Source organism: Pelecanus crispus, chromosome 1 (assembly GCF_030463565.1).
Source record: "Pelecanus crispus isolate bPelCri1 chromosome 1, bPelCri1.pri, whole genome shotgun sequence".
Taxonomy (NCBI): domain Eukaryota; kingdom Metazoa; phylum Chordata; class Aves; order Pelecaniformes; family Pelecanidae; genus Pelecanus; species Pelecanus crispus.
Genome location: NC_134643.1, coordinates 62,325,759 through 62,343,732, shown reverse-complemented (window position 1 = coordinate 62,343,732; position 17,974 = coordinate 62,325,759). Strand labels below are relative to the sequence as shown.

General features: G+C 48.7%; 1 protein-coding gene across 1 annotated transcript; it reads right to left on the bottom strand.

The window, feature by feature from the left end:
• Window positions 1-381: 381 nt before the first annotated feature.
• CKAP4 (cytoskeleton associated protein 4) lies at window positions 382-6,786 on the bottom strand. Its single transcript, XM_075723873.1, has 2 exons — window positions 6,424-6,786; window positions 382-1,734 (listed from the first exon to the last, which is right to left on the bottom strand). Exons 1-2 carry the CDS (start codon window positions 6,784-6,786, stop codon window positions 403-405), a joined length of 1,695 nt encoding a protein of 564 aa, XP_075579988.1. The 3' UTR covers window positions 382-402.
• Window positions 6,787-17,974: the final 11,188 nt, after the last annotated feature.

Sequence of the window (17,974 nt, the reverse complement as noted above, 5' to 3'; positions counted from 1 at the left end):
GTATGCTTTTCGTACCAGAACAGCTGTAGCCCTTCTGTGTGGGATATCTAGTGTCATAGTGTGAAACACCTTCATGCCATTAAATATGTGTCCATGCTAGCGAGGCTGTAGTGCCTTAGGTACACCACTGCAGTTACAGCGGTACAACTTTATAGAGAAGATGAGCCCTTAGAAACTCAACCCCCAACTAAACTCATGTTTTCTTAAAAGAAAATTTTAAAAAAGAACCAACCCCAAAAACACTACACAAAAGAGAAATAAAGGAAATAAGCAGAACTGTCTCTATTATTAAAGTATTCTTATTCTCTTTGGAGGTATCAAATTGCTTTTAAAAAGAGTAAAAAACTGGGCATACAAAAGCTATTCTCCTTAATCCATTATTTGCACAAGGAGCATTGCTGCCTAAACTTTTTCATGTATTTTTTCTACTTTCACAAACAACCTTTCCAGATCATTCCTCAGGTCATCTATTGAGCTCTTCACAGACTCCAAGTTGTTCTCATTATTCTCAATTTTCACTGAGTAGGAGACTAAACTATCCACTGCAGTTCTTATCATTTTCAAATCAGAATCAACCTGGCTGACAGAGGATCTCAGTTCATCTACAGAGCCTTCCACAGAAGAAAATTTTTCAAGATAGCCTTCAGAGTGTGCTTGACTTGTCTGAAGACTTCCTTGATCCAACAAAGTACTAATTTGCTTCTGGACATCCTGAAGAGCACCAGAGGATGGCAGGTCACTGATGCTTCTCCTCAAGCTTTCCACGTCATTGTACAGTGAGGTCTGTGATTCACCAAGATTTTTCAGAATGTCTGTGACTGAAGTTACGTCCATATCTGAGATTCCCTGAAGAGCAGTAATGCTTTGTTCTAGGGTACTGAGCTTATTCTCATATTCTGCCTCCTTAGAAAGGAAAGATTGCAACTTTTCACTGTTTTGAGCAGCAACAGAAGTTAGAGACTCCAGGCTGTCTTCTATGTGTCTCAGTCGAGACTCCAGTCCTTCACTGTTCTTCCCAAAAGTTTCTACTGCTTTTCTGAACAGTTCATTTTCTTCCCATTTGTTGAGGTCAGCTTTAACTTGCAGTAAATCTTCATCGAGTCTTTTAATGTCACCAGGGAGCTGCATAATAGAATCCTCAGCTCTCAGAACTTTTTCTTGTAAAGCTTTTAATGAAAGGTGTTCAGAGTCTGCAGCCTCTTTGAATTTCTCATGTTCTTGTTTGAGGTTGACTAGCTCTTTCACTTCAGTATACACATCAGACTCCATGGAGTGTATTGTACTCTTCAAGGTCTCTATGTCATTTTCTTTGGTTTTCATGGATGCTTGCATGTCATCAAAAGCATCTTTTAGCACCTTAATTTCATGTTTATACACATCTGCCTCTTCTAGTGAATCAACCTTTGCTTTCATATTGTTGATTTCATCTTGGCTCCTTTGCTGGACTTCAGTGAATACAGCAATGTTATCATTTATAGACTTGGTTAGCTCCGTTAGTCTCTCTTCCACTGTGTTTTCCAGAGATGTGAAGTCTCGTTCCCTTGCATCCTTCACCATGTGGATGCCATCAGACAAGTCTTTCAAAATTTCATTTTGCAGCTTCTGAAGCACTTCACTGATCCGGTTTATTTCACTCTCCCCTTGTTTAACAGCCTTCTCAGTAACCTCCTGCTTCTGCTGAGCAATTTTCATCCTGGATTCAAATTCTCCAAACGTGGCTTGAAGGGAACGCACCTAAACCAGAAATCCGCATGGTTAATACTTACAATTTCATCCTTACCTACACCCTTACCCTTTGTGTCCAAGGTCCTTAAGGCCCTTGTTACCATATGAAATGATCACCTTGCAATCCTTCATGCTCCCTACGTGACGTGACCCTATGGCATACAGATATGGGAGGCACAAAAAGCCCAGCATCTAGAGCCTTACAGCTCTATAGATACACACATCTGCTGCTGAGGATCCTTGGCCTCACTGACCTGCCACAGATAATCCAGGAAATCCGTGGCAGTGAAAACCAAACTCGAGTCTCCAGAGTTTGCATCCGGACCCCTGAGCCGTCCCTCCCTGATATGATTCCTGGTTCTACGTGCCACAAGTCCATACGGGAAGAAAGGGAGGGGAAAAAAAAAAACCTAAAGAACATCTGGCATCAGCTTCTGGATACAGAAAAGCTGGGGTTAGACTTTAGCAGGCAATCAGACCCAAGGCCAATTCCTGAACATGAAAGAAGTTTCAAAGTAGACAAGACAGAGTAACAGGAAAAATTAGGGGGAAAGGGGAGCTGGGAATGGCTGGGGAATGGGACTAGTAATCATGACATTTTGCTGCTCCTAGATACCAATGGAGAGACAGATTTTTCTGGTTAACTATTTTTTAAGATTAAAAAAACCACAGAAAGGCCTTAATGTTCTAAATACTTAGTAACTCATTATTCATGCACATGCATACACCCACATGCTCTTTGTGAACAGGGGCACATGTATGGACACAGGCAAAGAACAAAGCCATAGCAGCTGCCAAGCAGACTGACTTGCATCTACCTCAGGTTAATACTCACTGAAAGTTGTTACCGCTGGATCAGGCACGCTATTAAGCTTCCCAATTACAGAAACTACAGTTGGTTTTAGTAGCAGCAAGAGGGAAAAGGTCAAGGGGTGAGTGGCCACCACATTCATTTACTCTCAGACTTAAAGATAAGATCCAGGCACACCAAGGGGGAAGCACACATTACTTAATTTTGAGGCCAAGCAGAATATCAGTCTCAAGACCATGGAGAAATCTTTTTGTGTTTGTGTGGGTTGTATTTTTTTAAACTTTGTAAAGCAATGCAAGAACTCCCACTGGCTGCCACAGTAATCCATCATGTAGAAAACACCTCGAGGCTTTGGAAGGATGGCAAGTGCCAAGTAATGCATGTTGCCTTGTTTCATGCTACTCCCTATGTCCGAGGGGTATATTAATCAGTCATGCCACATGGGCTGCCAAGTTTACTGAATAGATACACAGCTGGAGGGATGGTTTTATTTTATAAATAGAAGGAAGTACATTTTATATGTTCTTAGAAAGAAATACACAGAGCTTCCTCTTTTTTTTCCCCCTTTTTCACTGCAGGAGGCTCCAGCGGTTCCCAGTTAGCCTCTGAACCTAGAAATTAATCTCAAAAGATCTTACAGACCTACTAATTAGAAATTAAGTTATTCACATATATTTTTGCAAGACTAAATCCCAGGCCAAACCCTCCTTGGTTTTCACTGAAGTCTACACTGTGGAAGGATTTTAGAGTTTGGCCACAAGATTTGCCATTGCTCCAACAGATCCCCGCAGTTTGAAGAATACCCATAAAGATGACTTCCTTTTCCTCCCTCTTATGTAAAAAGGTCTGTAATGACTTTTCATTCCCTATACTTGTATTCTTTAGTGCTCACACAGGAAACTAGAAATGAGCTGGGGGGGGAACAGGTAGTACTACCATATGCATTGCAGCAGGACACCAGCCATTACACTGACTTACCAACCTCATTTTCATTATGTCTAGGCTGTCATTCATTCTGATTTTTTCCACAGACAGCTTTTTCTGTATCGCTATAAATGGACTTTAGAAATCTAGAAGGAGGGCACAGGAAAGTTCTCCTCCTCCTCTTATGACAGAATTTATTTTTCTTTGACACATTCCAACCAAATCACCAAATTCATGTTTGCAATTAACCATCTTCAAACGTTAGTCTAAGAAAAGGCATCAGAAATGCCCAGGAGAATTCTCCAGAGGGCCAGGAGGTCTCCACTGCTGTAGGTTTGACAGAGAAGGATCCCACCCCTCCGCAGTGGAGTACTTTATACCCGCTTCTTCACTGCATCTGGGCAATGCTCATGGTGTAACTTGAAGCTATTCTCCTAAACTTCCAGCTGGGCCAGCTACTTGTAGATGAGAGAGCTCTGATACAATAAAATGGACTGAAGTCTTCAGATAAGACCAGCTTCTAATCTGATCTGTCCTAACCAAGAGCCACCAGGGACCAAATCAAACCCCTCACATGAGAGGGGTAAAACTCACAACTTCAAAGTAATAGTTCATACTCACTACACAGCTGGTTTGTGTGTGCACCTACATGTGAGTTTGCCTGTTTGGTGTTCATGGCTCGTCAGGTTTGAAACCATAGCCCTTGAAAGGTTGAACATCATAAATACCACAAAAAAAAAAAAAAGTCTATAGCTAACAACTAAGTCTTCGCTAACCGGTCATACTATCTTGTGTTCAATCACCAAACGACCTTGGCCTCTCTGAGAGTTGTGCTATATTAAAGACTAAACTTCCACATCATTTCCTTTCTCCTCCTACTGCTGATGTGTAAAGCAGATGAGTTTATATAACGCTTACTCCTGAGAACAGCTCTCTGCAGTGAAAGACTGAAGGCGAAAGCCAGTTCCACACAGCAGCCTGCGCTGACGGCACTCCAAAAGTACAACACAGGACCCTACACTTTTTGTAATATACAGCCTGGTCTCCTCTTCCTCAAGTACATTCTTCTGTAAAGGCAACACCAAACCACAGCAAGCAAAGCTTTCGAAGGTTACACCGGAACTCTGCATGATCTCTTCCCCTGACTTTTATTCTTGCACTACTGTATGTATGTCTAACATTGGCCATCTGCTATATACAGGCAAATAGTTTCAGTTCTCTTTGAAACAAACTATTTATAAACTTCTCTCCTAGAACACGTTAACATATACCTAGGATTTTCTGCAAGAACACGGAGATGGAGGCAGCAAATTGTACCCATTCCTGTGCTTAGAAGGGCTTATATATTGCACATACATCTGGGTTCTACACTTATGTGTTGTAATAGTACATCCTGTATGTCCTGCCATTGCAATGTCTTCCTTCATACAAAAAGACTGTAAAAAAGCCTTAAAAACTAGGAAACAACAACGACCCTTGCGAGTTCAAATCACAGCCCAGTCATCGGTGAGTAAAAACTCCAAGATTTAAAATTAGCTTCAGAAATGCTACTATGGTTCTGCATTTTACAACCCTCTTCCCCCCTTATACGAGTTTTCCTTTTCCTCCTCCTTGCAAGGGAGAGGAAACACCAAGACTGACCCTACAAACTCCACGTGTGCAGGCCGCCATGCTGCCGGGAGTGCCACGGAACAACCGGAGGATCTCTGCCAGCGCCCGTCCCACCGCCCTGTCCCCCCGCTACCGGCCAGGGCCCAAGCCCGCAGGGAACACTGGGAATCTGCAGAGCTCACTGTGCCGCAAGCAGTCAAGCCGAGACAAGAATTTCCTCTTCTTTGATCTGACTCAGTCATAACTTTACATACTGCTTTCCAACCAATTTACCTACTCCCGAGACAGAAGCCCGACTGTATGTTGATGATAATCCTTCACATACGCCATTTTTTAAAGGTTTTAGGCACCCTAAGACATATCCAGATGGACAGCGCCGCTTGTGAAACTCTAGCTCAGGGGCTAATAAGGCCTGAGTGAAAAAAATGAGAGAAATGAGCATTTCTTTCACTTTGTTTGAGCCACACCCTTTGCCAACAACTTCAGAGCTCTTCCGCTGCCCTGGACTGCCACGGACACAGCGGGCCTCGCTCCCTTGGCTGGAGGCAGCAGCAGGAACGTGGAAGGCAGGGTACGGCAGGAGCGGCATTTCTGGCACAGGCTCTGCTGTTTGGTGAAGCTGGCAAGGTTTTGTTTTTTAAAAGCGCACAGGGACGTCGAGGCAGGATCCTGCCACGTCCGACCGCCCTGCTGCACCACCTCCCTTGGCGCGCACACCTGCCCGCTCGACGCGGCGGCGAAGGGCAGCCCATCCGCCACGCTCGCTTTTAAATGATTTGCGAGAGTCGAGGATATAAAATTACCGCCAGCAGGCTCTCAAAACTGCAGGTCTGCGCTTCTGCCAACACGTAAGCACGCTGACTGCTGACTGCATTACATAAAATGGCTTCACGCCTAAGCCCTGGAAGAGCAAGCTGGCCAAGGAGCCGGCTGCGGCCGCCGCTGCGGGCTCTCCCGGGGGCCGCCCGCCCGCCGCGGGGTCCCGCCCCGCCCCGGCCCCGCTGCGCTGCCTGCCAGGCATTTCTCGTTTTACCGAGGCCACGTTTGCAGGCGCGGGGGAAACCGCGGCCCAGCCCCGATTTGTGAAAAGCATCTTTACGGCGGGAGCGCGGGCGGGGGGAACGGGACACGTTTGCTTTCCCGCAAGCCGGGCTACCCGAGCGCTGCGCGGCTGCTTATTTAAGAGGGGGGGGGGGGGCTCCCCCGCCCGCTCTCCAGCAGGGGCGGCCGCCGCCCCCCGCCCCGCCGAGCGACGCCGAGCGCCCCGACGGCCCCCGCGCCCCAGCCCGCTGCCGGCGCCGCCACCCCGGGGCAGCCCGCCCGCCCCCCGAGGCTCCCCGGCGCCGCGCTACCTTCTGCACCACGGTGTCCAGGGTGGCGGCCAGCTCCTGCCGCTGCCGGCCGGAGGCCTCCCTCTCCCGGGCGCTCCGCCCGACCTCCTCCCGCAGCTGCCGCACGTACCAGCCGGCGGGCAGCGCGGCGCCCAGCACCACCGCGGCGCCCAGCAGCAGCGCCCAGCCGCGGCGGGGGCCAGCGCCGGAGCGGCCTCCCCCGCCCCCCGCCGCGGCCCTGCCACCCCGGCCGTGCGCCGCCGCAGCCGGCTTCTTCGCCGCCGGCGCCGCCGCCTCCTCGGCGCCGCCGGGCTGCGCGCCCCGCTCATTGGCGGCGGCGGGCGGGCTGCCCCCCTTAGGGCCCCGGTGCTTGGCGGCCGACATGGCGGGACGCCGCCGCCGTCGTGCGCGGAGCGGGAGCAGCAGGAGCGGCCGAGGGAGGGCGAGAGGGAGGGAGGGCGGGGGCGCCGGCCCGGGCAGCGCCGCGCTCCCCGCCCCGCCCCGCCCCGGCCCCCGCCCCGGGGAGCCGCCACGCACACGGGGACGGGCCCGGTCCCTGCCGGGGGGAGCCGCCACGCACACGGGCTCGGCCCCGTCCCGAGGGAGGCGGCGGGCAGGGCGGAGCAGCCCCCGCCCCGCCCCGGGGTGCCAGACCCGCTCCCGGCCGCGGCCGCCTCGGCCACCCCTGCCCGCGGGAACCGCGCCGGGGGTCTCAAAAGAGCGGGGTGCGCCGGGCCTGTCCCCCCCGCAGCCCCCGGCGCCCAGGTGTCCCCAAGCCCAGCTCCGTCCCGGTGCCGGTGTTCAGTCTTGCATGTAGTTTTTGGTGGCGGAGCGCGGCGGGCTCCTGCCTCATGCAGCGTCTGTTTTGCTCGAGTGTGATTTCGGCTGATAGCACTGCAGCAGGCTCCAACAGCAAGGCGTGGAGAAAAAAGTTGTTTTCTCTACATGCAACCCACCCCCCGGTTTCCAGTGCCTGCAGAGCAGAGACTGGGCATCAGGCTGGTCCCTCGGCCACGCAACAGCTGCCTTGACTGGCAGGAGTGCTGCTGGCCCGACTCAAACCGAGTTTCACGCATTGCTTTGTCTGAGCACACTCGGGAGAGGCTGGGAAATTCCCGAGCACCGACATTCGCTGCGCAGTCTTTGGGCTCCGAGCATGCTCTTTCGCCTCCCCACGTCGGCATGAGCCCGCTGCATTCATCTTCCCGGCAGTGCGTGGCCCGGCTCAGGACAGAAAGGCTGAGCAGGCCTTCCCTGCACCGCTGGCCCCAGCTGGGGCCTGCCAGGGTGCGGAGCACAGACCCGCCATTTGACCACCTCTCGTTTTTCCTCCTGCTAGTAGGGAGGCAGATTAGAGGGAGGTGGGAGCTGACTGATTCGGATATGCCAGCAAGAATGGGAGAGAGGGGAAGGAGAGAGCAAGGCAGAGCAAAAGGATAAGGCGTTGGTGGAGGAAACAGTCTGCTGTGCATTGAATTAATTAGCGGTCATATCGGGGGAAAAAAATTGCATCTGATCGTGTAACGGAGGATCCGTATGCAAGGGACCTGGGTCAGCTCTGGTAACAGAGGGCTGAGGGGTGGGTACACTTCTACATGGTGGAAAGGGGAGGAGAATGTGCTTTACACCTGTGTTTGGGTGGAAGGGAGATATCATATGGGAATAACTTTAAAACTTCTTTTGAAAAACCCTTACATTTTCCAGCATCGCAAAGAGCCGCTTAAACCCTCTTCAGAAACTGAGCAGTTGTATCTTAAATTGTTACCATATGCTTGATTGTGGAAACTTGAAAAAATAAAACATCAGTCCCTTTCTGCTGTCTGCCTACTGCTTTGGGCCAGACTATAGGACAGATGATAACGCAGAAAAACAACTGTTTCAAAAATACACCTTGAATTCATCAGTATTGTACCTCTTTTTATGTCCTTTAGCCCTAACTGAACAGGTTAACATAGTGACTATTGTCTGATAGATATCTGACTGCTCCGCCAGGTCGAATTTTACGATGGTTTAGGTCTAGACCCTTTATCACTGACAGCTTACAGAGAAGGATTTTTTATAGCCTTTTATGTCAAGGTGTCCATATATGCACAGTGCAAGGCCAAGGTGTGTCACCACATCTGATTTTTGTAACTATGGGCTACAATTCTGGAAGTGAGTCCTAATTTTTACAAGAAAGGACTGGGGCATATTTTCTTTTAACCTCCATAGGTACATGGCAGGCAACAGCAATACGGACTTTTTCATATAATAGCTGATGGAGTGAGTACATTGCACTTGTATTTGCTTGGCCTTCTTCAGTTCTTGAGTCCCCTGTGCTGATGTCCTGTTCGCTACTCACTTTGAAATTGGAAGCAAGACTTATTCTCCTGTCCAGAAACTCTGTTTCATCAGTTGCCTGAAGATTCGAAGCAAGATAGGATATTGAAGTTGCTATTTCAGAGTTAGCAGAAGAGAGCTTGCCATCAGGTGGAGTCTGCGTGCCGCTGGCAGTTTCCATGAGGCACTTGGACCCAGCATTCTGGACCTTGGCCAGTGTTGTAACAAAGTGCCCAGTGTGACAGAGTTTGTACTGGAGAATCCTAAAAATAATAAAAAAAAATCTTCTCCACTGCTTCGTCCCCACACTTACCCATGTTTCAGACAGAAATAGAATAGTTCCAGTTGGAAGGGACTTACAACGATCCTCTAGTCCAACTGCCTGACCAGTGAGGCTACTCACTTTCTAACACCTCCTTGCTCCTATCCAGTGGGCATGCTGAGTAGCTAGGGTATCAGGATGGACTCTCAAGTATTTTTGAAACTGCCTTTCATTTCATCACAAGACAATCAATGAACAAAGTAAGCTGATCGTGTTTTGCCCCTTTCTTTCACAGTTGTTAAGACCAGAGGGGCTTACACGGTAGACTTCTGTTACTGCCTCTGTCTCGCGTTCTCTCGGGGGGGTTCGTGACTAGGATCATGCAAAGCAATAATGGATTTAGACCTGGGCTAAAAGCAAAAAGTGCTGGACAACCAGTAGTAATGGTGGTAGTTTCAAAAGGATTTGTTGTTTGGTTTTTTTAAGAACAGTGCAATGAAAAGTTCTTGGCAGTTGGTTTCTCCCTCAGACCTGTTACTCTTCTTCTGTATTTTAATGGTATCTTTCTATCTAAAGCTAACTTTTAAAAAGTCTGTATTCATGTTTGTACCTGTTAATATTTGCCCATATTAAAGATCTGTGTGGGATGAAAGAAAATTCTGTTCAAGACACAGAGTCAATGAACAAAAATAATGATTTAAAGCTCTACTGGGGCTTCTGGGCAAAGATCTTACACATGTAGCTTCAGTGTCTCTAAGACATAAAAAAACGTTGGCAGCAACAAGCTCTTTCCAGTTCTACACCAAGGCTGCTGAACTGCTAGTGCAAATTCGATTTATTTCCCTCTCGTGCTTTTATGTTATACTGAAATGCATTGCTTGCCAAGAGTCATTCCACGAGTGGAAGTTCATTACGTTAATGTGCAAGCCATAACTCCTTGCAAGATAAAGCTTGAGGTGCTAATATATCTGTTTCTCTATTTGATTACAGCAAGAAATTCAATCAAGTTTTGTCTTGGGAGACGTTTTCTTGGTCTTTCCTTTGATTGCCAGTACATTCTTTTTTTTTTTCTTTTTTAATAAATTTTAGGTTGAGTATTCTTCAGAGACAGTGAATCTTAAACCTAGGCAGGATCACAGCCCCGATGTCAGCCCAACAAATCCAGTTCCATTCAATAATTCCGCCAAGGTTTAGGATGAACTGAACTGTTTGGTCTGTACGTGGTATGCTAGTCAGTAACTACTAGTATGGGTGACAGAAGGAGAATTTATAGTTGATTGTCTCAGGCATTTTTGTCAGCACATTTCTGTCAAATGCACAGACCTGAGACCAAAAGTCACTAGCAGGAGAGGATGCTGGAGTGACAGCGGGTTATGGACACCACAACAGAACTTTGTTAGCTGACGGCCTTGACCCTAACAAGTAGCGGAGAGCTTGCACAGGGTCAGGAGGTTGTCTTCAATACATCCCAGAGGTGGCTGGAGCTGATATGGGTGTGGCTTGCACTGAAACAGATGAGGAACCCACAGAATACTCTGTCCTCCTCAATACAGTGGGAGTAGAAATCTTCACCAGTAAACAAAGCACCCTGGGAAGGCTAGAATAGCAGAGTTTCCACAATGAACATCTAGCCATAGCCTTAGCTGTCTCACATTTTATGGTAAGGGGGATCTCAGATTTCTATTTAGGAAGGGCCTAGAAAGGCCAGGATTTGTAGCAGTACCCTAAGACCCAGGATTTTAGCTCTGAAGCTGTTTATTTCAGAGAGTTTACCATAAGAACTGAGCCATATGGACATCAGTGGAGACAATAATCAAGAGAATCATCAATGTTAAGCATCAAGGGATGTAATCTGTTTCAGGTAGTAAGGCAGCGTAGGTAACTGTCATACCGTTTCTCCTTCTCCAGCTTGGCAGTGACAAGGAAAATGTTAGCGATGTACTAGCTAAGGCTTTGTCTCGCCAAGGAACCTATACAAACTATTTCTGACCAAGAGTACCACTCCACAAGCAGCTTGTCATTGTATTTGACAGAGGGGTTAAACCCTTTATTTCCTATGCACACAAGGTCAGACCTCTAGTGCTGAGGAAGTGTGCATTAGGAATTCGCTGAGGTGGTAAAGTAGCTAGACACTGCAGTCTGGTGCAGTTGGGGAGTTTACTGATGTACCATTTTCTCTCAGAAGTTTCAATATTCTGTTTTGCCTGCGTGAATTTGAAGCCGAATTTGGTGGGGAAAAGTAGCACCCCTGTTTGTCTCTCACAAGACTTATTTCTCCTTGGAGAAGAGGAAACTCCACAGAAGAGCAAGCTGAGAAAGCATCGTGACACCTGCCTTGTAGATCTTTTGTCTTACCCTTGAGCCTATTATAAAATCTGGGCCTGATAGTCTCAGTCAGCCCAGAGTCTTAACATCCATCTGCTAGCGCTAAAGCCAGTATGCCTAGCTCAGTTATTAGGATTAGGGCAAAATATCTTGTGACTGCAAGTTATGTTCTCAACTTAGTTGTCATGGGCCCTGGTGTAAACAGTAACACGCCTTGCCCTTTTCCTCTCCTCCCACTCTAACCATCAGTTAGCCACATACTGGGACATTTGTGACCTGCAGGGCCAAATGCAGCTGTATGTGTTACCCACTCAGTAGCTGCGTTGCTGTTTGCTGGATAAAGCAGTGCATTAATTGTAGGCTTTATTGTCTTTGCCAGTTTTACTGGTAACAGTAAAGAAAGGTTATGAACTAACTTGCTGCGAAGGCTGAGCACAAACTAGTCCTTCATTTCAATTAACAGTGCTTCTGTAGTGAAAGGCCAAGAATCAAGGCCAACTTGAGAAACTAGTCAAAATTCCAAATGTGTACCTTGTGATGGTTTAACCCCAGCCGGCAACTAAGCACCACACAGCTGCTCCCTCACTCCCCCCAGCAGGATTGGGGGAGAGAATCACAAGGGTAAAAGTGAGAAAACTCATGGGTTGAGATAAAACCAGTTTAATAATAGAAATAAAATAATAATACATTGTAATGAAAAGGAAAATAACAAAGTGAGAGAAATAAAACCCAAGAAAGACAAATAATGCAAATGAAAACAGTTGCTCACCACCAACCGACCGATGCCCAGCCAGTCCCCAAGCTGTGTCCCCCTGCCAACCTCCCCCCAGCTTTATATGCTGAGCGTGACGTCATATGGTATGGAATATCCCTTTTGTCAGTTGGGGTCAGCTGTCCCAGCTGTGTCCCCTCCCAGCTTCTTGTGCACCCCCAGCCTACTCCAGAAGCAGAGAAGGCCTTGACTCCGTGTAAGGGAGGGAGATAGATTGATGGACCCACACCCTACCATCCCTGGGGCCAGGGCAGCAGGCGGAGGCCCCACAAGGAGCAGAGGATCCCCTGCCCTCTTGCCAGCAAGCAGAAGGAGTGGACCTAAGAGACGAGGGGGAATGGAAACAGGTCCCTGCCCGGGGTGGCAGGCGAATCCCCTCCCGGCCTCCCTCGCCTCCCCAGCTGCCCTTACACAACAGATACGGGGCTCTGGAAGTTGAGGGCCAGGCAAATGAGGGTGTAGGTGAAGGTGAAGGTCCAGCCAGGGGGTTGCTGAGGGCGAGTCAGTCAGCCCCATGCATTATGACTGCCCCTGTTAAGAAAAATGGAGGGTAATGGCGGTAGGTGATTCCCTCCTGCGGGGAACAGAGGGCCCAATATGCCATCCAGACCCATCCCACAGGGAAGTCTGCTGCCTCCCTGGGGCCTGGGTTAGAGACATTACTAAGAAACTCCCTGATCTGGTATGGCCCTCTGGTTATTATATGCAGGTTGGCAGTGATGAGGCTGTGGACAGAAGTCCAAAAGTGGTCAAAAGGGACTTCAGGGCACTGGGATGATTGGTTGAAGGAGCGGGAGCACAGGCAGTGTTTTCCTCAATCATGTCAGTGGCAGGGAAGAATACTGAAAGGAACAGGAAAGCTCAACTGATTAATAAGTGGCTCAGAGGCTGGTGCCATCAGTGGAATTTTGTTTTTTTCAATCAGGGGCAGGTTTACACGGCACCAGGCCTGCTGGCGGCAGATGGAGTTCAGCTGTCTCCAAGGGGGAAAAGGATTCTTGCCCATGAGTTGGCGGGACTCATCGAGAGAGCTTTAAACTAGGTTCGAAGGGGGAAGGGGATATAAACAGGCTCACTAGAGAGGAGCCCAAGGGTGGCATGGCAACGTTGCAGGTGAGATTGATAGCCCAGCTCAAGTGCATCTACACCAATGCACGCAGCATGGACAACAAACAGGAGGAGCTGGAAGCCCTTGTGCAGCAGGATAGCTATGACTTAGTCGCCATCACAGAAACACAGTGGGATGACTCCCATGACTGGAGTGCTGCATTGGATGGCTATAAGCTCTTCAGAAGGGATAGGCAAGGAAGGAGAGGCGGTGGGGTGGCTCTGTATGTTAGGGAGTGTTCCGATTGTACAGAGCTCAACGACTGTGATGATAAGGTCGACTGCTTATGGGTAAGGATGAGGGGGAAGGCCAGCAAGGCAGATATCCTGCTGGGAGGCTGTTACAGACCACCCAACCAGGATGAAGAGGTAGATGAAGCATTCTATAAGTGGCTGGCAGAAGTCTCACAATCACTAGCCCTTGTTCTCGTGGGGGACTTCAACTTGCCGGACATCTGCTGGAAATACAACACAGCAGAGAGGAAACAGTCTAGGAGGTTCCTGGAGTGTGTGGAAGATAACTTCCTGACACAGCTGGTAAGTGAGCCTACCAGGCGAGGTGCCTCGCTTGACCTGCTGTTTACAGACAGAGGGCTCGTGTGAGATGTCGTGGCCGGAGGCCATCTTGGGCTCAGCGACCATGATATGATTGAGTTTTCAATTCTTGGCGACATAGGGAGGAGGGTCAGCAAAACCACTACCGTGGACTTCCGGAGGGCAGACTTTGGTCTGTTCAGGACACTGGCTGGGAAAGTCCCTTGGGAGACAGTCCTGAAGGGCAAAGGGGTCCAGGAAGGCTGGGCGTTCTTCAGGAAGGAAGTCTTAAAGGCGCAGGAGCAGGCTGTCCCCATGTGCCGTAAGACGAACCGGCGGGGAAGACGACTGGCCTGGCTGAACAGGGAGCTTTTGCTGGGACTCAGGAAAAAAAGGAGAGTTTACCACCTTTGGAAGAAGGGGCAGGCAACTCAAGAAGAGTACAGGGATCTCATCAGGTCATGCAGAGAGGAAATTAGAAAGGCAAAAGCCCAGCTAGAACTCAATCTGGCCACTGTTGTAAGACATAATAAAAAATGTTTCTACAAATGCATTAACAACAAAAAGGGAGCCAAGGAGAATCTCCATCCTTTGCTGGATGTGGGCAGGAACATTGCCACCAAGATGAGGAAAAGGCTGAGGTACTTAATGCCTTCTTCACTTCTGTCTTTAATAGCCAGACCAGATATCCCCAGGGTATTCAGCCCCCTGAGCTGGAAGACAGGGACGGGGAGCAGAATGAAGCCCCCATAATCCAGGAGGAAGCAGTTTATGACCTGCTATGCCACCTGGACACTCACAAGTCTATGGGGCGGATGGGATCCACCCAAGAGTACTGGGGGAGCTGGTGGAGGAGCTTGCCAAGCCACTCTCCATCATCTATCATCAGTCCTGGTTAACAGGGGAGATCCCTGATGACTGGAGGCTTGCCAGTGTGATGCCCATCTACAAGAAGGGTTGGAAAGAGGATCCGGGCAACTACAGGCCTGTCAGCCTGACCTTGGTGGCAGGGAATATTATGGAGCGGTTCATCTTGAGTACGCTCAACAGGCATGTGCAGGTCAACCAGGGGATCAGACCCAGCCAGCATGGGTTCATGAAAGGCAGGTCCTGCTTGACCAACCTGATCTCCTTCTATGGCCTGGTGGACTGCCTAGTGGACAAGGGAAAGGCTGTGGATGTTATCTACCTGGACTTCAGTAAAGCCTTTGACACAGCCTCCCACAGCATTCTCCTAAGGAAGCTGGCAGCTCATGGCTTAGGCAGGTGACTCTTCGCTGGGTAAAAAACTGGCTGGGTGGCCGAGCCCAGAGAGTTGTGGTAAATGGAGTTAAATCCAGTTGGCGGCCGGTCACAAGCAGTGTTCCCCAGGGCTCAGTTTTGGGCCCAGTATTGTTTAATATCTTTATAAATGATCCGGATAAGGGGATTGAGTGCACCCTCAGTTAAGTTTGCAGATGACACCAAATTGGGTGGGAGTGTTGATCTGCTGGAGGGTAGGATGGCCCTGCAGAGGGACCTGGACAGGCTGGACCGATGGGCCGAGGCCAACTGTATGAGGTTTAACAAGGCCAAGTGCCGGGTCCTGCACTTGGGTCACAACAACCCCATGCAACACTACAGGCTTGGGGAAGAGTGGCTGGAAAGCTGCCTGGCTGAAAAGGACCTGGGGGTGCTGGTTGACAGCTGGCTGAACATGAGCCAGCAGTATGCCCAGGTGGCCAAGAAGGCCAACAGCATCCTGGCTTGTGTCAGGAATAGTGTGGCCAGCAGGAGCAGGGAGGTGATTGTCCCCCTGTACTCGGCGCTGGTGAGGCTGCAGCTGGAATACTGTGTCCAGTTTTGGGCCCCTCAATACAAGACAGACATTGAGGTGCTGGAGTGTGTCCAGAGAAGGGCAACGAAGCTGGTGAAGGGTCTGGAGCACAGGTCTTATGAGGAGCAGCTGAGGGAACTGGGACTGTTTAGCCTAGAGAAGAGGAGGCTGAGGGGAGACCTTATCGCTCTCTACAACTACCTGAAAGGGGTTGTAGTGAGGTGGGTGTTGGTCTCTTCTCCCAAGTAGTTAGCGATAGGATCAGAGGAAATGGGCTCAAGTTGCACCAGGGGAGGTTTAGATTGGATATTAGGAAAAATTTCTTCACGGAAAGCGTAGTCAAGCATTGGAGCAGGCTGCCCAGAGAGGTGGTGGAGTCACCATCCCTGGAAGTGTTCAAAAAACGGGTAGACATGGCACTTTGGGACATGGTTTAGTGGACATGGTGGTGTTGGGTTGATGGTTGGCTGATGGACTGATGACCTCAGAGGTCCTTTCCAACCTTAATGATTCCTAGTTTTTACTTTCATTAAAAATAATCCAGCCACCAAGCCAGGAAACATGAAATTATTACTCTACCCTTAATTGGTTTAGTGGTGGACTTGGTAGTGTTAGGTTAATGGTTGGACTGGATGATCTTAAAGGTCTTTTCCAACCTAAACGATTATATGATTCTATGATTCTAAGCACTGCTCAGCAATAACAAAACGTCGCTGTTATCAACACTGTTTTCAGCACAAATCCAAAACATAGCCCCATACTAGCCACTATGAAGAAAATTAACTCTATTGCAGCCAAAACCAGCACATACCTGTGTGTCCTATCTACAACACAAGGACATTGATCTTCTTAATTGAGCAGAACAAATTTAAAGGCTGTACAATTATTTTCTTGCTGACATTGTGGAAGACACAGACAACGAGAAATAAGTGATGTTCCTCTGTGGAGAAAATCTACACAGTAGGTAATCTGCTTCAAGATCCCTATAATGGGATATAGCTTCAGTGCCTCTGGATCAGGAAGGAATTGAAACAAAAAAGGTTAAGTGCTGAGTACTGCAGCGTCTAACTTATTCTTGGCCTTTGGACTGGAATCTTGAAGCATGTCTTTGGTGCCTCAGCTATATATACAGATGCACATCTCTGATTGATAGATAGATAGATAGATAGATAGATAGATAGATAGACAGACAGACAGACAGACAGACGGGGTGAGCAAGCTAGGTACTTAAGAATGGGCTCCAAAACAGTTGGTGTGCTGTGGGAGAAGGGCACTGCTACAGCTGGAAAAAAAAGTTGTTTTAAAGCCATCGCTTTCTGGAATTCCACCTCTTACTCCATGATGTAGGGTAATACCCCTGAGATACTTTTTCCTTTGAAGTTGATCTTTCATATAAGTATTTAGAAGCTAGTTTACTTGGTGAGGCTGGGGCATCCCTTTCCCTCCCTGTGCAAGCTAGGCCACTGAGCACCACATGTTTCCACAATTGCTGGTCCACACAGCACACAAAATGGACCCTGTGTCACTGGCCCTGGTGTTTGCTGCAAGTACTCTTTGTGCAGTTTTAGATGATATAGCTGGTTAATTAATAAAAGGCATCAGCAGCCATCACAGCAAAGACCAGAACTCAGGTTTCCCCCATCTTTCAGATGGCATTTAAGCCAGAATGGATGTAAAAAATAAAAACAAATAACGTCCTTGGAAGTGAAAACAGTCCTGCAGAAGGCAGTCCATCTGTATGCCATCACAGACAATCTTCTCCAAAGCTCTTTTGAGCTTCTCTCAGATTGTCATTGCCATGTGACATGCACAAACTGGGGCAAAGTAGTGCAAACACAGTTATTTAAGACATCGTCTTCTTTATGGAAGCTATCGGATTAGGCTGTTGGACTTAATCCCATTTAATGTCTCTGAAGGCTGGGCTCAGAGCGGCAGGGCTGACAGGTGCTGTGCACCGCTGAGAGCAAGCACTCCCACTTGAGCAGGGCACTTGGCACTTGCGTAGCCAAACTCTGCTCCCTGCTTCGAGCCCTTGCTTTTATAGCAGAGGTTAATAGGACCTACAGTGGGCTTTGGCCTATGTGAATACAACATCTATCCCATATAGTTCATTACATTTGCTCAAGATTATTTGCAGGAAGGGAAGCTCAGTCTTCCTGACGAGCAAGGCTTGATTTAGTTAGCTCCTGCCTCAGAGGTGACTGCCAGTGTTTTGCCCTCCGTGCTTCCTGGTAGGTGAGGCAATGGTGGCACTTAGCTCCTGTGACAGGAAGAGATGATGACCCTGATAGGTACTACTGGCCCAGTGGGTGCGTGAAGCTGCCCCGTGGATGAGGTCAATAGAGCAATAACCAAAGCATTTATAATAATAGCGCTGTACTGCTTCATGCTGCGTTCCTCAGTGGGCGCTCAGCAGGCCTCCTAACACCACATCCGC